Source organism: Erythranthe guttata, chromosome 3 (assembly GCF_056151865.1).
Source record: "Erythranthe guttata isolate IM_541 chromosome 3, IM_541, whole genome shotgun sequence".
NCBI lineage: Eukaryota > Viridiplantae > Streptophyta > Magnoliopsida > Lamiales > Phrymaceae > Erythranthe > Erythranthe guttata.
The window spans coordinates 17051557-17064021 of NC_142535.1; the positions used below are offsets into that span (position 1 = coordinate 17051557).

At 31.1% G+C, this 12465-nt stretch overlaps 2 protein-coding genes across 2 annotated transcripts; both read left to right on the forward strand.

Moving 5' to 3' along the window:
- The first annotated feature begins 4549 nt into the window (after positions 1–4549).
- On the forward strand, positions 4550–7388 carry LOC105950687 (WAT1-related protein At1g43650). The gene is made up of 7 exons (XM_012974056.2): positions 4550–4805; positions 4997–5059; positions 5208–5324; positions 5439–5685; positions 5790–5948; positions 6795–6946; positions 7040–7388. Exons 1-7 carry the CDS (start codon positions 4588–4590, stop codon positions 7173–7175), a joined length of 1092 nt encoding a protein of 363 aa, XP_012829510.2. The 5' UTR covers positions 4550–4587; the 3' UTR covers positions 7176–7388.
- Positions 7389–8910: 1522 nt separating this feature from the next.
- On the forward strand, positions 8911–12073 carry LOC105950683 (WAT1-related protein At1g43650). Its single transcript, XM_012974051.2, has 7 exons — positions 8911–9192; positions 9278–9340; positions 9447–9563; positions 10338–10578; positions 11148–11306; positions 11402–11553; positions 11799–12073. The coding sequence occupies exons 1-7, from the start codon at positions 9011–9013 to the stop codon at positions 11968–11970; spliced, it is 1086 nt and encodes a 361-aa protein (XP_012829505.2). The 5' UTR covers positions 8911–9010; the 3' UTR covers positions 11971–12073.
- Positions 12074–12465: the final 392 nt, after the last annotated feature.

Consider the following 12465-nt stretch of genomic DNA (forward strand, 5'->3'; position numbering starts at 1 on the left):
AGGGGTTTTCGTAATTTACCCGTAACTCAGGAATGACCATAATTTTCCCTACATTTAATGCATCGTTGAATATTTATATGTAATCACAATTTATAAACTAGCCCATTGAATAATATATCTTTGTAGATTAAGCAATTAATTAGTGACAGCGTACAAAATGTTGTCACTCTTAAATAACATTTTTTTTATATTGTTGAAATTAGGGTGTCACTGATTAAATATTTACTTTAAGAATATTTTAGATTTATTTCGTCACACATAGTCAGTATAAGAGCAACTCCAATGGAAGCATTAAATGAGGTATCAAACTAAAAAACTACCACTTTGATGCTCTAAAATTAAAAAATCCTCCTCCAATGGAGGCATTAAATGGAGAATTATTTTGATACTCAACCACCCGGAGGTGCAAAAATAATTCCTGGAAAATAAGGTATCAAAAATATAACCACCCAATTAACCTATCACTATTTGACACGTGGCATTTAAAAATATAATTATTCATATATTTAAAATTTGATAATCTATTTGATACTTGTGGTTGGAGTGATTTTTTTTTCAAGAAGTATCAAAGTATTATATCAAGTATCAAATGAATATTTAATGCTCCATTTTGATATCTCCCATTGGAGTTGCTCTAAGTATAATGTGATTTACATTTTTAGTTCAATTTGAGAATTATATTTATAGGAATATTTATATTCCGATAAATATAACAAGTGGTAACAACGTTTTCGCACATGAGTTGTCTGAAATCCGTATTTGCAATCTCGGATCCCTTTAAGTTAATTATTAACTAATTATTGCTAATTTAGTGGTTGAGTTGCAATTTACAGAATATAAATAGGAATATTTTGAAATTTTTATATCAGTCATTTTATCGGGAGCACTTTTTATTTGAATTCGTTTGTTTAATTTTTTTCCTATTGAAATTTGAAGATTTCTTTAATTTACTGAATTAGCCTCCTTTATTCAATCTATGAGAGAGAAAGTGCCATTTTATTTTAAATAAATAAAAAATATTTGCTGGATGGAGGCCCATGCTACTATTTCTTTATGCAATTACTAGCGGGCCAAGCCCATCTATCTGAAGAGCCCGAACCCGGCCGATTGACTAACCCACAACCCAGACCCATAAATGAACACTACACCGATAAGCGGTTACAGGTTACCCATTTCAAAACCCGTGACCTGCCGTGTTGACCCGGGCGACTCAAGCGGGTTAACTCGTGAATTAAAAAAAAAAAGAAAAGGAAATATTTCGTTCGGCTCGTGGTTTACCGACCAGATAAACACCCTTATGTAAAGCTACCAACTGAAAGGCTTTTTCATAAAACAATGCATAGTTGGGGGTGGTTGTAATATGTAAACCATGCGTTTTTTTAATTCGTAATTTGACCTAATCTCAATGGGTGATTGTAATTATGTAAGCAAGAGGGGTTTTGTGTTGTCATAATTTGATTTTACCTCCAGGGTGGCTGTAATTTGCCCAAGTCTATAAACCTTTTTCCTAAATTTGAGATTATTTTCTGAGACTGTAGAATAGAGAATGATTTACCTAATTGGGTCAATCCAATGGGCCCACAATTTATCTAATAATTGGGTTCGCTACACGAAAGCTCAAACACCTTTAAAATAAGGTTTGTGCCCAACAAAGTAAACACAACCCAAGCTCAAACATCTTTAAAATAAGACTTGAGCCCAACAAAGTAAACACAATCCAAGCCCAAACACCTTTAAAATAAGGCTTGAGCCCAATAAAGTAAACACAACCCAATAACGACATATAAATAGAAGTTTTTAAACATTTGTTAAGGTACGTTCTATTATTCACAAGTATTCTAGAGCACATATTCTCTCTACCATCTCCACGATCCGTACATCTGACTTGAGCGTCGGAGGGGTTTCCGCCGGATCAACCCATCTTAGTTCACGTGTGTTTATTTCGCAGGGACCTCAGGACCATCTAATTGGCGAACTACTGATCAACTTTGCTCTCTCAACTCATTTACCACACTATCCCATGTGATTTAAGTAATTAACATCATCAGAGAGACTCAGTTTCCTCACTACATATTTTATTCATATAAAGATTATGACGTGAAAGTCGATCTCAAATAGAGTCTCTAAAACATGATATAGAAACTCATTTTACGTACTCCATTGAAGATGCTCTAATTAACAAATCGCGGAATAAGTGGGAAAGCTTCACTATTGAATTGTTGCCATAAAAAAGGAAACTATTTTCACTACCTAAATTAAAACATGCTTCAATGATTAAAACCATATCCTAAAAGTTCAAATGTGGCAAATAGTATCGATCACCTTCTCTTTGCAAATTGTCTAATATATTTTGGAATAAAAATATTAGACAATAAAATAGGAATTAGATATTTTTATTATTATTTTGTATAAAATGAAATAAGCACGTTTTGAACAGAGTTTAGATACGTACAAGTTACAAGTTACAACCGACAGGATCTAGTGCAAAGGCAATGATGAAGAGCAACCGTTGTGGTACCTCGTGCATGGTTGGTGGCACCACTTGATGGAATTAAAGTGATCATTTTATCAATATATTATGAATAATAATTTCGTGACATGTTATATTAGCATATATAGTGGTCATTTTTCTACAAATAGTTATTAAAAAAATTAATTAGAAAAAAGAAAGAAGAAGAAGAAGTAACGGTGTGGCGACGAAGCTAACATACGATTACAAAAAAAATTAATGGGTAAATTACAATCATCCCTGAGGTATGATTAAATTATGAAAACTCTCATCTTGTTTGGGTAATTACAACCACCCCTCAACTATAAATCTTCTTACACGTCCATTCTTGCGGTTTCAAATTCAGTGGAATCTTTGGAATTATATGGAATATCATTACTTTTGTACCCATTTTATCCCATTTGAACTCCACATTTTGAAGCAAGATGATCATAATATGTGTTTTTTGGCTTGTAAATATCAGATTGTGATGCATCAGAAACTGTATTTTTACAAAAAAAATGAGTACAAACTAGACCACATTCCACAAAATCTAGATGATTATGTTGAATTTGATACTATAAGGGTGGAGGTGTAAGAAAAAATCATAGTTAAGGGGTAGATGTAATTATTCAAACAAGAGGGGTTTTTTTGTAAATTGATCATACCTCACGGGGTGGTTGTAATTTACCCAAATTTAATTTATTTTCTTTAGTTTAGTTATAATGGCTAGATGTAAATTGTAGTGTCAAACTTCAAATGATATTATCCACCCAAAAATAACACAGTGGACTGGTTGCAAAATCAACGGTCGACCATAAAATATGGGTAAATTACAAGCATTCCCCTAAAGTAAAGTGTAATTACAAGAAAAAAAAACTATTTTGAGAAATTACATCTAGCCCCCTACAATTTGTAATTTTCTTGCATCCACCCCTATAAAGGGTGTTAATGTAATAAATCTATAAATTCCAAAGGGTAGATGTAATTATAGAAAAATTGAGGGGGTTTTCGATAAATAAACTTTACCTGAGGGGGTGATTTAAAAAGACCAAAGTACTTGAAAATTGAAGCATTGTCTGAAAGTGTCAATTATGTTTGTATCGTGCCATAGCCTACAAAAAAGTATATTCTTTATTTCCAAATAAAACGTGCCTATATATATCTATAATTGTATTGAAGCCTGCAAAAGTACCAACATTAAAATAGTGTACTCATTTCATAGTTCTATAGTGGCAAAGTGCTCCTCTTACTAAATTCTATGGTGTTGTTTTTCATCTTTAATTTACACATATTATTACATAAATATTGTGTGTAAAATATGTATAGATTTATACACGTCTGCGGTAGAATTATGAGATAAAAGTTTTGAATTGCGCCGATTTTGATCTTATTTTAATTTATGAAGATTCCGAATTTTTTTTCTGATTCCGATTTTTGAACAAAGTTTTTTCATTCCAATTTTCAGAATCCTGTGTTTCGATTTTCATGAATTGTGCTTGGAACGAAATTGACCCGTCCAACATGCTCTCCTACTTATTAGTACAAGAAAAGTTGGAACAATAATTGGACATGTTGTTTGTCTACCCACAAAACATGAAATTTTCTTGCCCCATTAATAATTTCTCCATTGAAAATACCATTTCATTTATACATATATAATTTTCTGTTAATGGTACGTCAAATTGATGACCTGAAAAATGATGCAACATCGCACATGAAACAGGGGAATTTTATGTTAATAAGTTAATTTATTCCTGTAAAAATATATTGTAACTGAATAAACGTGTTCAACCGGATTTAAGAAAAAATAAATACATCTCGAATACATACATTAAACTTTGGATAAAAATCATCATTGTGCTGTACTTCTATTGCATGAATTAAATCATCTCATGTAACTGACGGTGTTAACTATTAACGAGAAAAAAAATAGCACGACGGACCGATTTAGTGGAGGATTAATTCCCCATACTATGGGGGGTTTTATCGATCTTTTGTTTTTGCCCCTATGGGTTTATAATTATCTCTCTATATATACATGAGAGCATGTTATTTGAATTCCATAAGTAAACTAATTAAATTGCAAAAAAAAAAAAATGGGAGATGCATCATCGAATTCATATGGAGAGATTGTGAAAAGAATAGAGAAAAAGAAAGCTTACGTGGCAATGATATTTGTGCAGCTTGCATATGCAGGCATGGCCTTGTTCTCTAAAGCTTCGATTTCTAAAGGAATGAACCCTTACGTTTTTGTTGCTTATCGGCAGGCATTTGCCACTCTTGCCCTCGCTCCTTTTGCTCTCTTCTTCGACCGGTCTCTCTCTCTCTCTCTCTCTCTCTCTCTCTCTCTCTCTCTCTCTCTCTCTCTCTCTCTCTCTCTCTCTCTCTCTCTCTCTCTCTCTCTCTCTCTCTCTCTCTCTCTCTCTCTTGTTAAATTTGTGCAATATACCATTTTACATGTCATCTAATTTTTAGTGATCTTTTTCAAAAAAAAAAAAAAATCAGGAAGAAAACGGAGCCTTTGTCGTACCGTCTAATCTTGAAGATTTTCTTGATTTCATTGTTCGGGTACGTAACGTTCTTGAAATATAATCAAACTTCTCGCTGACAATTTTTTTCTAGATTATTGGAATTTACATTTTTCGTTTTTATATACATACGGTTTTATATATTATATTAAACCTTAATTTCTTGTGTACTAACTAACATTTTTCAGGATCACTCTGAGTCTGAATCTGTACACGTACGCAATAAACTACGTCTCCGCAACTTTCGCTTCCGCCAGTATCAACACAATTCCTGCACTCACCTTCCTAATCGCTGTCGCATTCAGGTACATACGTACATATATATATTAAGAAAATTAATCTCGAATCTCGATAAATCGATTAATTTATAAAAGAAAAATATCTATATTATTTTCAAAAAAATTGTTTTTTTTGTTTAGAATCGAGAGTTTTTCGGTGAAGGATTTTCCGGGGATAATGAAGTTTGTGGGTTCGGTAATTAGCCTTTCCGGGGCATTAGTGTTCGCCTTCGTAAAAGGGCCGAAATTAAATTTCATGAACCGGTCGAATGCTATTTACAATACAACTAATATTATTAATCATTTCACTACCAAAGAGAAGTCAATACAAGGTTGTCTGCTTATGCTTTCAGCCAACACTGCTTGGTCCTCCTGGATTGTCATGCAGGTTAATTAATTATATTTGATCATTAATTAATTAATTAATTAAACATTTATTTTTTTATTTAATGAGTTTATTTAATTTAATTTGCTGTTAATAATATAATATAGGCAAGTCTAGTGAAGCAATATCCAGCAAAAATTAGGCTTACAATGCTGCAGTGTTTGTTTAGCTGCGTACAGTCAACAATTTGGGCAATGATTATGGACAGAGATAAATCAGCTTGGACACTTAATTGGGATTTAAATCTTTTTTCTGTCGCATATTGTGTAAGTTTCTATTTCATTTTTTAATTTTATTTTACTACCATATATATGTATAAATTATATAATTTATTGGCTTTGCATTGTTTTGGCGCCTGCAATTTTTAACAATTTAGTTTTATATAAAAAAAATAAAATTAATTATTTTTACAAATTTACGAATTGTGGTTTGGAACCAGGAGCGAGTCCGCTCTCAGTTGATAAAAATTCCACTATATTATGCATATATATTTTTCAGTCCACCCAATTTTTATTATTTAGTCCACTCAAAATCCAAATTGTTTCAAAAAGAAGTCCTAATTATTTTTTCTAAAATTTGAACTCACACTATAACAAAATCCTAGAATCGCAATTCTCAGAATGTTCGTAGTCGTCGTTAATTTTTTTTAACGTTATTTTTTAATGTATATTCAGCCTCTATTGATAAAATTCTGATTTCGCCACTGAATATGTCAAATTGACTTTTTTATACGTTTCTTCGTACAATTCTAATATGTATAGAAGACATTTCATTTTATAACTCAAATATTCAATTTTCGTCTGATTAAAGTACGCCTAGATGGTCATTTCTTGATTTGTCTATCAATTTCAAAAATAAATAAAAATAAAATAAAATAATATAGGAATTAAGAGTGTGATGGGCTTGAATTTTGTGACATCCCAAAAGAGTGGCATATGTCACAATCCACATAATACAATATCTGAATATCATATGTCCAATGTCCATAATCAAGAAACTAGGATATTCGTAATCATTAAAATCATTTAAAAAGTGTTATTTTTTTATTTTATTTTTATAATTTAAATTAAATTTATAATATATAACATTAATTTTAATTAAACTACATGCAGGGTATAGTAGTAACTGGAATATCATATTGGCTGCAACTTTGGGTAGTGGAGAACAAAGGCCCACTTTTTGCAGTCACATTTACTCCATTAGCTCTTATTTTTACTGCTATTTTCTCTGCTTTTCTTTGGAAGGAGATACTCTATTTGGGAAGGTATACCTAATTTTTTAATTTAATAAAAAAAATGTATTTATTCAAATTATATATGTGAATTAATTAGATGTATAATTAATTTTTGTGGTGCAGTATATGTGGAGGCATATTACTGGTTGGAGGATTGTACTGTGTGATATGGGGGAAGAATAAAGAAGAAGCAAATAATATAATACAGAAATTATGTGATGATGCTAAACAAGAGACCAATGTTATTACTACTGTCTAGTTAATTAGTGCATTATGTGTCATAATTCATATATAATTAATTAATTATTGCTCCATTTTGCTAATGTACAGTGTGGATTCCATTCTCTCTCTCTCTCTCTTTTTTTTTTTTTTTGGGTTTTGTGAAAATTATATTACCAGTGATTAATTAGCACGAAATAGATATGATCATATTGTGTGTGTGTGTGTTGTATATATGCTTTGATTTGATTTTGACAATTGTGTTGCTCTTAAAATATTTGCCTTAGTTTACTTGCAAGTTATATGTAATCTAAACTTTTGTTAGCTCAATTTTGTAAGTATACTACACGTTTCAAGATTTAAAAAATAAAATAAAAATATAGGGGTTTTTAGATATAATCCCCCAAACATTATAATAATCGGGAAATGTTCAAATAACCGACAGCCGCCGAGGCACCACCGTTTGGATATCAAATACCTCCACGGCCGTCGAGGCATCACCGTCTGGATATGCAAAATCTATGCCAACGTCAAGGAGTTTGGACATCGATCAAAACACTTCTACCGCCGCCGAGGCATTGCCGTTTGGACATCAAACACTTTCACCGTCGGAATTGAAACAACCCTCATATAATCATAAACCGACAACTTCCTCCTCTACGGCCTCGACCAACACATAGCGTGGCAGAGCTTCTCATCCGTCCGATACGCTCCAATTTTTCTTCTCTCGATTTTAGTATTGTTGTGTAACAGTTTACGTAATCGACTATAGTTGATTAATAAATCAACTATGTTTCTTTTACAGTTGATTTATTGTTTTTAGGTCAAGTGTACGCTTTAATATTTTAATCAACTACACAAATAGCGTAGTTGATTTACCGCCAGTTTAAACCACAATCTCGTGGAAAAAACATAAGATAATCTAGAATTTTGCAAAAAAAAAAACACAAAGAATCGACCTATCTCAATGCAATTTCAAAATTGGAGGTTTTCACTAATTAACTTAGTGCAAGACAAGCTAACCCCACTTTTATAACAAAGATACGTGTTAATGATACCAATAGTACAAAACATGTATTAAAATAAGTGAAAAGAATGTGTTATTATTGGAGAATATTGGACCCAATATAAATAATATGAGATAATGAGGATGCTTAAATAAATATTAACTCGTGATTAATTGCTAATTAAGTGGATACGCTCACGTCGTTGTCAATTAGTGGCCCATATTACTAAAATGCCACTTCCACTAATTCCAGTTCCCCACTCTATCATCATACTGCGCCTGCAATTTTATAAAACGTGCACTTGTTCTAAAAGAAATAAGAGTGGATTGTCTAATGGAATTTTCGATTTTCGATCTGATTTTAAATTTTCAAAAATTATAACATAATTATTGTTATTATATTACGTAATCTTTTTAGTAGTATATATAATTTTTGTATTGCGCTCGTTTCGCTAAAAGAAAAAAATTAGAAATTTTAAGTGCTAAAAATTCGATCTGATCAATCTGTGATCTGATTTCCAACCCTAACTCAAAAACCAATAAATAAAGATATGACCTAAATATAGAGGTATGTATAATAAATACATAGTTTATCCAATGTTGGAAGGATGTGAACGAATCATGAATACAAAAATCAAATTAAAAAATTATATATATATGGTTGAAGTTGAAATAGGCTTTTCAACTCAATCGTGTATCTAAAGTTATAATTAAATAAACATTCTTTAATTACTACAATAATTAATAGTTTATTACATTCTTATATCAATCTTGCTAGCTACAAGTACAATCAACATATATGTACATATATATACATAGAGAGAGAGAAGCTAAGAGTAGAAAATATAATCAATCAAAAAAAAAAGAAAATGGAGAAAATGGAGAAACAAAAGGCATATATTGCAGTGATAGTATTGCAGTGCAGCTATGCAGGGATGATATTATTCTCAAAGGCAGCTATGTCTTACGGAATGAAGCCTTCCGTTTTCGTTTCTTATCGACAGTCCTTCGCCACCGTTGCCTTGCTTCCTTTTGCTTTCTTCTTCCACAAGTAATTATATATATATACACACACACACACTATATATACATGCATGTGTGTTTGTGTGTGTAATTTTATTTTTTTGTTTGTTTAGAAAGGGGTGTGCTCCTCTTACATGGGCTGGAGCTTTCAAGATTTTCTTTGTTTCTTCATATGGGTATTATTATTATTATTTTATTCTGTACATATACATATGTTATATTATTATATATGTATGATCATTTTAATTAATTAATTAATTAATTAATTAATTATATATGTAGGCTTGCATTGAGTTTTAACCTAAACTTGGCTGGATTGAACTATATTTCTGCAACCTTTGGTACAGCTATACTCAGCATAGTTCCTCCATTGGTCTTCATTATGGCTGTTTGTTTAAGGTAATTAATTTCTTATTTCATGATATATCAAAATTTTATAATAAACAAATAAAAATATGGTTTAAATAAAATAATTATATTTATCGGCAAATAAAGTAAATGGAAATGGGGATAGAATTTGCAACTTTTGTCGATTATTTTATCTAATGATAATTAATTTACTAATTTATATTGCAAAAAGCTCTTTGTGCTTTTAAGTTTTAAATTCATGAATCCCTACTTTAATTATGGTTTTTTTTTTTATTAATTTCGAGTTGCGAGAAATTCGTTATGCCTCGTAAGCATAAATTGACCCCCACGACCACTTTAATTATCTCAAAACATTTCGAGTTACTATTTGATTTTTCAGTTCCGATTTCATTGCCAACGCTTTATAGATCAAACTCATCGTACATGCATGGTTGGCCAAAGAGAAAAAACTTCAAAATTGAAATTAATAATCAATATTTTTTTATTTTGTAATAAGATTTGAATTTCTCAATTGATTCATGTTCGAATTTCATTGTCATTATCGCTATGTGAAGCTTGTTACACATGATTATCTTAGTGTTTTTGCGGTTCTCGCATGGTTTGCTAACTATTATACGAGACTGCAGCAGTGCACCTACATGGTTGGATGCAGATTTTTTCATTATAAAATTAGTATTGCATAAATTTTCCATGTGTTAACTAATTAAGTAGCACCAAATTATAAGAATGCATTTTCAATATATATAGACAATGAATAATTGATGAATGATATTTATTAATAAAATAATAATATATATAATATAGGATTGAAAACTTAGGCATAACAAAGTGGCATGGAATGGCAAAGGTATTTGGTACAATGCTTTGTCTATCAGGAGCAATGGCATTCACTTTCTACAAGGGCCCACCTTTGTATTCAGATTCATCAAATCCAACGGCCCACAATTCTTCTCAAAACAGTACTCGCACTAAACAAGATTGGATCAAGGGCTCTGTTCTCGCCATTTCCGGCCAATTCTTTTACGCCATGTGGCTCACTATGCAGGTTACCCCTCTCTTTAAGGGTAAACTACATTAGCCCCCTGAGGTAAGGTCTGTTTACAAAAAATCCCTCATGTTTCTATAATTACATACACCTCCCGTAATTTGTAGATTACTTACATTAACACCCTTTTGTAGAGGAGTGGATGTAAGAAATTTACAAACTGATGGGTCTGGATGTATTTTATAAAAAATAAGAGGTTTTTTGTAAATAGGTTTTACTTAAGGGAGGTGGTTGTAATTTACCCATAGATTTAAAAATACAATTTAGTCCTTTAAGTGCACCTCAATTCCATATTTGGTCCTCTTTATTCACAAACAACATATTTAGTCCCTCGTGTTTTAAGAAAATCAACACTTTTGGTCATTTTCGTCAATTTTTTGTTAGTGCATAACGGAATCAAGCATTTGTCCATCAATTGTTGAAACATGACTAACCAAATGTATTTTTTTTTTTATGAATTATGGAGACCAGATGTGAAATCAGTCAAACTCCACGCGTCGAAAATTATAATTTTCTCATCTCTTAATTATCATTAATTAATTACTAATACTAATAATCATATTTTTCAGGCCCCACTTTTGAAACAATATCCAGGTAAATTAAGGCTCACAATTCTGCAGTGTGGATTTAGTTCTCTCACAGCAACAATTTATGGGGCTGCTATGGAAAGGAATTTATCTTCTTGGAAGCTTGGCTGGAATATTGAACTTTTATCTATTGCCTATTGTGTATGTTCTTTTTTTTTTTTTTTTAATTAATTTATTATATATAACATTTAATTTATTAATTGATTAATTAATTAAATAAAAATGGAAATTTGCAGGGGATTATTGTGACAGGATTAAGTTATTGGTTGCAAGCTTGGATCATAGAGAAAAAAGGTCCTGTTTTTAGTGCAATTTTCAGCCCTTTAGCACTAATTTTGGCAGCAATATTCTCAGCTGTTTTTCTTAAGGAAACTCTTCACTGGGGAAGGTTAGTAAATACGTTTTTTTGGTCGAAATTGGAACGGTGTTTTCGAATTTCTTCGATTTTGATTCGAAATTTTAAATTTTTCGATTTCTGCGCAATATTTTTTCATTACGATTTCCGAAACTTCTGATTTCCGATTTTTATAATTTTTTTAATGAAATTGGAAATAAAATATTTAAAAAAAAAAATTAATTTGTTCATTTTTTGAAAAAAGAAAATTTAATAATAAATTGTTGTTTGTGATGCAGTGTTTTGGGTGGTGGGCTGTTGATTAGTGGGCTTTATAGTTTTCTATGGGGTAGAAACCGAGAAGCCCGAATTGGGGCCCAACAGAAAATGGATAGTTCAATTGAGGAGGCCCGTTTTGACGGCATCGCCACGTCAGCATCCCATGAGAAAGAAATACAAATGATTCCGTGAATTAATTAATTAATTAATTAATGGTGGTTGTATTTCTTTTAACATTTTGGGCCGTAAATTATATTGTATTATGGTTTGATTTGTTAATTAAAGTATTTGTCAATTTTTATCCCATAACATATAATTATAATTAAATTTTGTTAATGAAATGCCTAGCCAGACAAATAGTAGCTTAAGAGACACAAAAATCAGTTGGAACAAGTGAGCTTCGAATCAAGTTGGTAACGGTTATTACGTCGAGTTTGTCACACATTATTAGTCTACTGTTATTTATGTTTCTTGTATGATTTGCAAGCTGTTATACGAGATTATAGATTTATTATGTGCACCATATTCGGTTGACTGCGGGTTCCTTCATTACCAAAATAAAAAATAAAAAAATAAAAAAAAATCTTTATATCTTTGAATGATGAATCTTTAATACAATAAATTAAAACAATTTTTATTAATTTATTATTATTAATAATATTAATTTCCTTGGATCCAATCCACCGG

Excerpts from the sequence above, each read along its gene's own strand:
- LOC105950687 (XM_012974056.2), top strand. The coding sequence starts at position 4,588 with ATGGGAGATGCATCATCGAATTCATATGGAGAGATTGTGAAAAGAATA. Across the intron at positions 5,060-5,207 it reads TTCTTGATTTCATTGTTCGG|GATCACTCTGAGTCTGAATC; the intron begins GTACGTAACGTT and ends AACATTTTTCAG. Across the intron at positions 5,949-6,794 it reads TTTTTTCTGTCGCATATTGT|GGTATAGTAGTAACTGGAAT; the intron begins GTAAGTTTCTAT and ends AACTACATGCAG.
- LOC105950683 (XM_012974051.2), top strand. The coding sequence starts at position 9,011 with ATGGAGAAAATGGAGAAACAAAAGGCATATATTGCAGTGATAGTATTG. Across the intron at positions 9,564-10,337 it reads ATTATGGCTGTTTGTTTAAG|GATTGAAAACTTAGGCATAA; the intron begins GTAATTAATTTC and ends TATATAATATAG. Across the intron at positions 10,579-11,147 it reads CCATGTGGCTCACTATGCAG|GCCCCACTTTTGAAACAATA; the intron begins GTTACCCCTCTC and ends CATATTTTTCAG.